The sequence below is a fragment of the Charadrius vociferus genome, unplaced genomic scaffold, assembly GCF_000708025.1.
Source record: "Charadrius vociferus isolate BGI_N301 unplaced genomic scaffold, ASM70802v2 scaffold78, whole genome shotgun sequence".
Taxonomy (NCBI): domain Eukaryota; kingdom Metazoa; phylum Chordata; class Aves; order Charadriiformes; family Charadriidae; genus Charadrius; species Charadrius vociferus.
The window spans coordinates 1,983,332-1,992,461 of NW_009649927.1; the positions used below are offsets into that span (position 1 = coordinate 1,983,332).

General features: G+C 39.2%; 1 protein-coding gene across 1 annotated transcript in view; it reads right to left on the reverse strand.

The window, feature by feature from the left end:
- The window catches only part of PCNXL2 (pecanex-like 2 (Drosophila)), a 155,112-nt gene that overhangs the window by 113,143 nt on the left and 32,839 nt on the right, over positions 1-9,130 (reverse strand). Inside the window, exons 9-12 of the mRNA XM_009891164.1 lie at positions 7,107-7,242; positions 3,781-3,923; positions 2,271-2,424; positions 2,142-2,174 (exon numbers count right to left, since the gene is read on the reverse strand). Of these exons, the coding sequence (XP_009889466.1) occupies positions 2,142-2,174; positions 2,271-2,424; positions 3,781-3,923; positions 7,107-7,242 (466 nt within the window). The remainder of the gene's footprint in view (positions 1-2,141; positions 2,175-2,270; positions 2,425-3,780; positions 3,924-7,106; positions 7,243-9,130) is intronic.

The window sequence follows — 9,130 nt, forward strand, 5'->3', positions numbered from 1 at the left end:
GTATAGGCTGGAGATGACAAAAATCACATCAAACAGTAACAAAGTCTGCATGTGGGAGATAGGGAACAAGTTTGGAACCTCCTTGGCAGGCATAGATAACATAAGACATTAGCAGCTACTCATGGATCCAAGACGAGAAATTAATTCAGTGTGCAAATCTGTGGCTTGCGATGGTTTGTTTCACACTGAAAAATCTCATCTGCATTTTCATTCATGGACATGGTACTGATCATTCTTTAATCCCTCTGCTGTTCTGCATCCTTACATTAACATCAAGAGATGTTATTGTCTTTAATTTTTATGTAGTCACATGAATTATGAAGCAGTACATGGAGTATCTTTTCTTGCCTTCCTGTTGTCTTGTTTTTTGTGGTGCTTACTAGCTCAAACAAGCCTTTAAAAATACCTATTGTGTTAAAAAGATACAATGTAGAAATAGCTAGTCTATTTTAACTTAACTATAATGCCTCCCACCTATAAAACCCACTGTGGAAAACCTCGGTAAATTTTATTTCCATTGGAGTCTGTATGGTGCTCCAAAAAGTTTGCAAGAAAATGGAAGCATATGGAAGATGGGAATACACCTGTTGCTACTTTGCCATACCACTGCATGACACACAGAATACAATATGGTGAATAATACTTGTAACAGTATTGTGGGAGTCTGAAATGCAAACCTGGATTCTGCACAAAACATGTTCTGGTTAAACTTCATTAGCTACATTGTCTTTAATAGTACAAAAAAAAAAAAAAATACAGGCTAGACAGGTTTATAATGAAGTTTTGATTAAACTCTTTGCCACCCACTTTAAACAAATGTCTACATTACTAATGTATGAATAAGTGCAAACTATTTGATTCCAGTTCACATTATTATGTCTAGACATGTTAGTTGAACTGACAAATAACACTATTTTAGTCCCCAAAAAACCCAACTTTTTACTGAGGTAGGAATATTTCTTTAATGTATTGAAAATATTACCCTACAATGTGTAAGTTGCTTCCCTAGTTTTTATGCAGATATTTCCTGTGAATGCCTTATAACCAACAATACCATAAGTTCACCCTGTAGTAACGGGCATGGAAAAGAAACTAAGAATCTTCTGAAATCCATCTCAGTGAAATGTGTAGCATACACTTGTAAATAACCTCAATTTCAAGTTCAGCCTGTATTTCTAGCCTCTAAACTGACAAAAGTAATTGCTCCCTGCCAAAGGGAAATAATCCAGCAGACCTGCAGTTTTCAACATGCTGGTTTTGAACTCTGAGGGAAGAGAGGGGGTCGTCAAAAACATTCAAAGAGCTAAATAAGAAGTGTGAGCAACTAAGCACCTGGTGTAAAAGCAAGCAAGGGACCTCGTGACTACTGAAATGTCTTCCAAGATCTGCAAATCAAAAATGCTGAGACACTGTGACAGGTGGAGGGGTCAGGTTGCAGTGGTAGGATTATACTCCTAAACCAGTCCTATAATGACAACGGACCTGGGTAAGGAACTGGTTCCTTGCAAGGTGCCTGTCACTGTCAGAGTTCAGTTTCTCAGATGCACTCAACAAATAGCAACCAGCAAATATCCTTACAGCCTGTGTTCACCCACAGATTTGGCCATTTCTTCAGGACACAAGCACAGAAACTGTGACCATATTATAACAAAGGGAAAACACCTGTGCCATTTGATGAGCTAATAATACTGCTGAGAAATACATCTGTAATACCAGATTTAAAAAAAAAAAAAGAATCCTCAATCTCAAGAAAAAAAAAAAAAGAGATTTAAAGCCCCAACTGAACAATGACTGAGACCTTCTGCTGTTTTCAGTTATTGTTTCTAAAAGAAAGCAAAGAAAAAGCTTGCCTGATGCCACAGGACTGAATTTCAGCAAACTAGTCCAGATACAGTTGTATTTACTGCATATTTTAACTGAAAGAAAAAGCACTTTTCTTATAGAAGTGACAAATTCAAATAAATTAAAATTAATTAAAGGTTGTACAAAGTCTTAAAATCACAGACAACATCTTGCTCATTGCCACAAATCACCTACAACAGCAAACTACTTATACCAGTGTTTCACTGAACAGCCTACTGTTTCACAGTACGCAAGTGATAATAAAAGGAGAAAGACTGGTTCTACTGGATGAGACTTACATGTATGGGTGAAGCAGGATCAGGCTGAACGCTCTAAAAACAAAACAGAAAAAAAAGTTTGTTTACAGGATTTTGCCTTCGTAGAAGTTAGAAGTGAATTCAGCAATTGGATATGAACCTGTGTCCTACCTTTAGGAGAGAATACTGGCAGCTGGCCATCACGAGACAGAACAACAGAACCCAAATGTCTTTACAGAAGCCTTGATTCAGAGTCAGGAATCCAAGAAGTGAAACAAGAACCACTAGAAGGACAGCAAATACATTCTCCTTTATATCTTCTGTCCTGTGTGAATAAAAGTGTTAAGAGAAGTACAAATATTTATACATTACTTAGAGCAAGGCAGGTCCATTTGCTGCTGGTATGAACTGTCCATGCTGGAGCTATGAGAATTTACAGAATCTGAGGTTTTGCTCCCAAAACTGCATTTCCATGTTTAACAGTACTTTACTCCCATGCCAAAGACCTTATCCACCGTGACAGCTAAGATATATAGAAAAAAGGCATACGCAGTGAACTCCAGCACACTCCAATCACACTTCCCAAACAGAATTCCACAGTGGAGCTGATTTGAATGTTAAACAAACAAACAAAACCACAAAAAAAACCCACCCAAAACCAACCAGCCAAAAAAAAAAAATTATCACAACACCCAAACACTTCTACATGAGGAAATAAGACATTCATTTAATGAAAAATATACATCTGACAACAAAGAATTAGATGAAAGACCAAATTTGTCATGTGATATTTTATTCGTTTTATCTGTTCTATTAGAACAGAGAAGCTGAGATAAAAAACACTGTTAATATTCAGGCTATAACAAAAGAGTTTATCAGCAGATGCTTTCCATGCAATTGAAACACAGAGACAAGACACCACAGATAAGCAAGTATCTGCTCTGGACCTAAGCTTCCTGGCTATATAGCCGGATTTCTGCAGGATGTAAAACTAATCTGAAATTTCTGCTTTGGAACCCATATTAACATGTATGGCATAGCACCCACCCAGTAACAGGGATAGGAGAGTCAGCAGCCATTAGGTATGTAAGCTAACATGTTTGAAGCTCCTAGTAGTCTGGCAGCTTACAGCATGAGGTCTAATAGCAAAGGCCACTGCCTGAAGAGTCGATGCCAAATGAAACTGAGGGACTACAAAAAGAAGAGATGCCAAGACAGGAAGTTTTCTCTAAGCAAATAAACCTGAACTGGAACTGAGGGACCAGCTGAAAGATCTCTTGAACATCACTCTGTAATTTATTTTTTTAAAAAGATTGGTGTACTTAGTTTACAATATCCTGGGACCCTTCCACTGCTGTATTTTTGCACAAAAACCCGATTTTCTCATCAGAAAGCTCAGAACCATTGGACCCAACAGCTGAGAGTCAACTTAAAGACTATTCTACAGGTCTGGTGGCTCACATGAATCAAAGTCTCTTTGTGAGGATGAAGGGTAGCAAGAACCACTAAAACCAACTCTGAAGAAAAACATTTTATTCAACAAACAAAAGCATCTATCTACTCAACCTGTATATAAAACACTAATATAGCGCTCACTTTTCCCTTCTGTAGTGAACTATGGACACGTGGAGCCACCCACTGTAACACTACATAGAGCTGCATGAAAAAAAAAAAAGCTTACCTGTCCAACAATGCCAACAAGGCAAGACGATCATACCAGACTTTAATCCATTTGCCAGGGAATATAATAAATCTGTAAAACTGCCGGTTCAGTTTCCGCTGTGCTGAAGAACATGAAAAATCCTCAGGGTCCTGGCTGGGTTGCTTTAAAAACAAACAAACAAGAAATACACAAACCACACTTTTCACATTGATCTATGGCTACAGCAAAACAGGTGTTTAAAAGGCCAAATTTACATGAAGTTTTTTCTAAAAGGGATGGTGGGAGCATATTTATTTTCTCTATTTTAAATTAGAAACAAAAATATCACACCAGCTTAATTACTGCAGATGGACAGAAGTTATATCAATTGTGGAGCTCTACAGTGATAATATGCATTAAACATAAATACTAAATATTAATTTAAAAAAAAATATTTTTTAGTCCCAATCCACTGCTTGTCTAAAGTTCCTTTCTGAAGACTTTTTCCATGTGTCAGGCTAATTTCAGCACAACACAAAACCACGCATGACAGGATGAACCCTTGTTTTTAACCAAAAAATCAAGTAGACTTTAAGGCCTAGAGGCATGACTTATCAACTCTCCTTCCAGAACACAGCTTTGTTTATCTTTCCTGAGACACTTCTAATACCACATCAGGTGTGCATCCTCAAGAACAGCAAGAGGAGGGGAAAAAAGAATTGCAAACAAGCACAAACAGCATAACCATCACTAGTTTAAGAGTCTCTAATCTTACCATCACAATCATAAATCCATCCCTTTGAATATTGCTTTTGTCAGATTCTAAGGCCTATTCTTCTTGTCTGTTTCAATTACAGCATTTCAGATCTCCTCCAACTCTACACCTGCACTCCACCAACACTTGTGAGGAGGGAGGCTTATCTACAGACCATCAGCCCAGCCTGCAAAGCCTGACAACAGAACAAAAAAAAAAAAAAAACAACCCTCTGCAAAGTAGTGATTTCTTTCCAAGGTACACCAATAATTGATTTCGGGGGTGGGGGAGGAGGGGAATAACTTATGTATCTTTCAAGAAGAATTTGAGATTTCTAATTATTGCAAAGTCCAGTGCAAATATTGCAAACTCCTTCTGGTCCCTCCATTGTTAAAGATTATTTATCAACATTAGATATTAAATATATCTATTAGATATAAATATATCTATCATGGACCTCTAGACAATATTTACATAGGAATAATTTGTGTTAGATTAACTTTACTAGTCAGAGAAGGGGATTTCTGGGTGAAGTAATTGATCATCTTGAATTGTAACTGTTAGCAAAAGACAGTTTTTGATTAAAAAAATCCCTGTCCACCTGCACAAAGGAGCTGCTAAATTTTCTCTCAGATTATTGGAATAATTCCTAATCTTCAGTTTCCAGGAAGAGGAATTTTACACATAATTTACATGTGACAAAGTATTTCTTAATGTCAGCTGGGAACTAACTCATTGATATCCTCAATCTGCTGGCACACACAAGGTAAACCAGGCTAGCTTAAGCTTCAGAGAAAGAAATTCAAGTTTATGCATTTTATCTCATGCCTCCAACTGACTAAAAGCGCACAACTACGCAGTGCTGGGTAGCTCAGCTGCTGTCAGCACAGGATAGTAACTCACTTGTGTTTCTGAGTGTTCAGACACGCAAGGGGATGCTGGGCTGTTCAGCATTCTTTCATTTATTAACAGTTCCAGGTAATTTAAAAGCTGTGAGACTGATTGCATTGCTTTCACCACGCTGATTTTAAAATCTGAAAGTAATTTAGGTACTCCAAATTTTAAACTTTAAGAAGTTGCTTAATTATGGAGTGGGGGCATTCTTAAAGAAAAAATCTCTTTTAAAATATTACAGTTGCTAATAGTGGCACAGTTTTCTCGAGTCCTATTTTCCAACACAAAGTAATGTGAAACTCAATCAGCTGCAATCATTAACTTCACTCATGTAATCTAGATTGCTTACTATAACTAAATAAAAAAGTCAAAATGGTGGCAAAGAGTCCATTAAAAGACACCTGAGGATCTGATTGTTCAGTCCTCCAAACAGATTAACATGTATCTAACTGAGTGCGTAAGCGAACATTTTGGCTCCTGAAGAACTGTAACATTTGGATGAAGTCCATTACACGAGGCTTGCAACACTTGGGCTGGAGTCAGAGTTTTGAGCTGTATTTAGAAAACTCTCTGACCAGCCCTGAGCAAGTCACTAAGTCTAATCGTGCCTCCTATCAAAAAAAGGCCTTATAAAAACTCATTTCATAAATTTATATGGCATCTGAGACAGCATGAAATCCTAGCTTCATTGAAATCAATGACAAAAGTTTTCCTGACTTACACAGGCTCAGGATTTCATCTTTAATAAAAAGAATTCAGAAACCAGGAAGTTCTGAAATTACTGCCTGGCCTTGTTACAAACTTGCTATGTGATCTTGAGCAATACGCCTTACTTCTTAATGCTGCAGTCTTCCCAGAAGAGGGGGAAAAAAAAAAAGGCATGATAATTGTTCTCTAATTTAGAGGCAGTTTACAAGATTATAAATATCTGGAAAACATCTGAGCGCTTAGATGGAAGTCTCTGTCCAAATCTGAAATACACAATTCAGGACAATTTCCTGATTTTTAATTTAAATTAGTTCCTTCATACAAGTTGCTTCTAGCTTGAAGTTCCTGTGTAAAATCTAAGATGAAAGATAATTAACTGGCATTTTAAGGTTATTCATAAATATCAAACTAGAAATTGCCATGGAAGAAAAGAGAAGGTTAAAGTTATTATAAAAGGAACCATAAAAACAGATTACAGCCTTAAGTCATTGGTCACAGACCCCAAACACTGTAAAGTTCAAGTATGTCCACATATTACCATATAAACTGAACTCTGAGGTCCTTTTGCTTTTACCAACTGCATTGAGGAGATGGGTCTGACATTCCACAACAGACATCCAGAAGTCTGGTTGCCTGATTCAGAAAAGCGAAACCAGACATGAGGTTTTAGGTTACTAGTGAATCTGGAGCAAATGCTTCATACTATTAAAATCTGGTGGTGTGTCGAAAATCCCAATAGCTGTGCCTTCTTTCTTTCAAATGAAATAAGACCTAAGATAGAAGGTCGACTTTTTAGGTGATGGAGTCTTTAAGAACTCCCCTAGGACACTACTCAGTGTCAGAAGAAAGCAGCTGAATACATCTATCAACATAAAATACACCTCCCACATGAGCAATACCAGGCAAAGTAGTATAGAAAAATCAACAACACTGTCTCAGAATCAAGCCTGCAGCATTTGTTTATAAAGCAGTTCATCAAAATGCTAGAAACTGAGATATTACAATGTACCCGTGGGCTTTCTGAAAGGGTCCTTCGTGCCACCATCAGTAGGAGCTGCTGCTGAAGAGCACTTGCTGCTTGATCTCCAGAAGATGGTTCTTGGCTCTCTGAAGTGGTAGTACTAGAGGAGCTGAACTGTATTTCACTGTGCAGAGGGCAGAAAAGAAAGAGACTGTTTTAAGAAGCAGTATTTTCCTAGTATTTCTGAAGCATTACAGGAGGAAGCCTGTAATTATATTACTGGTTGGATCACAGGACACGGAGCCTTCCACCTCCGTACCTGAAATCAAGCCCAGGCCCACAAAGCAGTGAACACCCAAATTTAGATACACATGGTCTACTACATCCACCACAGAGAAACAGATTCTTTTGTATCATAATTTTTCTCATCCTCAGATGAACAGCTACAATGAATTACATTTCAGAAGTGCCTTTTTCTGTCCACTGACAATAATGCAGGTCAAGAGCTGCACATCTACAGAGCAAAACTGCAGGGTAGCTACTGCAGAGATCCTGGATTAGCTTTCAAACACACTCACTTAGGTCCCAAGCTAGTCTGGCCTTCCCTGCACTGAACTCAGTGAGTGCTAATTTACCCTACTGAGAATTCAGGCCACAAGAGCTTCCTTCTGCCCTAGCAAGATGAAAATACATGAGCTAATTCACATAAGGCTCACTCAGATAGCCCCCATACTAAGCATAAATTCACCCCGGGCGGGCCCCAAGTAAGATGCTATTTTTTTTTTTTCTTTTTTCTGTGTTTACAGCTTTATGTTGTAGATACAGCACTCAAACCGTTTACTTGAGGAAATCTTCTGCACTTGCAGCAGCGATACCTATTGGTGTGCTACCATGACATGACTGACTGACTCTCAGCAAGAACTATATGGAAACGAAATAATTGTTATTTGGGGGAAAAGATCTATTTTGAATACTCCTTGCTTATTCTCTCCCAAATGGGGTTTATACATCTGGCGCCCTGCTCTGAGCTTATTACCCCCCTACCTCTGGATGCCTGCCTTGGGCTCTTATTACTTTCATATCGGCATGAGGTAAAAGCACCTCGGTGCTCGCACTAGGTAGTCAATACCTATTGTTCTTATTTTCCATAAAGTAAAGACAAGCAGGAAGAAACCGGAGTGATCTGTCTATAGTCAGACAGGAAGTCTGTGGTGGGGCAGAGAATAAAACTCTTATCTTGCACGCCCTATGCTTGCCCCCAAGCCACCTTATTAATCTTAGTGAACTCAACCTTCCTTGCCTCTGGGCATCAATTCCCAAAGCCTGTCGTGTAACCCTCGTTACAGCCTTATGGCTGTCCTGCACAAAACTGGCTGTTAACTTAAGCTGCAGTGTTTTGTGCTGTGCTGGGATAAGGTTCAATATCTGGATTACTTAGAAGCAGAGCTGAAGAGCCACATCAACAGCTAGAAACACGCATACTCTTTCTCCTTCTCCCCTTCAAGACTTGCTAGCTCTGCCTGGACCAACAGGAACACCAGCAGCCCCAGGATGCCACCAGAGGAGCCATTCTGCCTCTGGTCTCTGAGCCAGGTAGTTCAGTTTTTTCAAAGCCTTGATTGCTATCAGGCTTGGATCCCAGATCTGATATTCACCATCTGCCACTCCAGCAGAGCTATCAGCCCCATGTTCCTGACCCTAATGGCTTCCCCTGCACTCCCCACTCCTCCTGCTACCGGCAGGAGCGTGGTCTGCTCCACAGAGTCAGGAGAGCTGTCATGTTCCCTCTGGACAGTACTAGGAAATAAGGACTTGATCCAACGCAACCCACTTCATGTCCCAGCCACGAGGCAGCCCTACATAAGAGTGTTATCTCCTTTGTGGGTCTTGATTAGCACCTTGTCAGCAGTCAATAACAAAAGAGTGCAGAAGGGATGGGAACAGATCCAAGATACTGGATCTCAATCAACAGATTTCAGCAGGCAGAAAGGGGAGGAAGTCTAGAGGTATGCCTCCCAGGAGGAAGATTCCCACATATAAGGACTACTCTTGGCATATTCTGAATTTCCCTA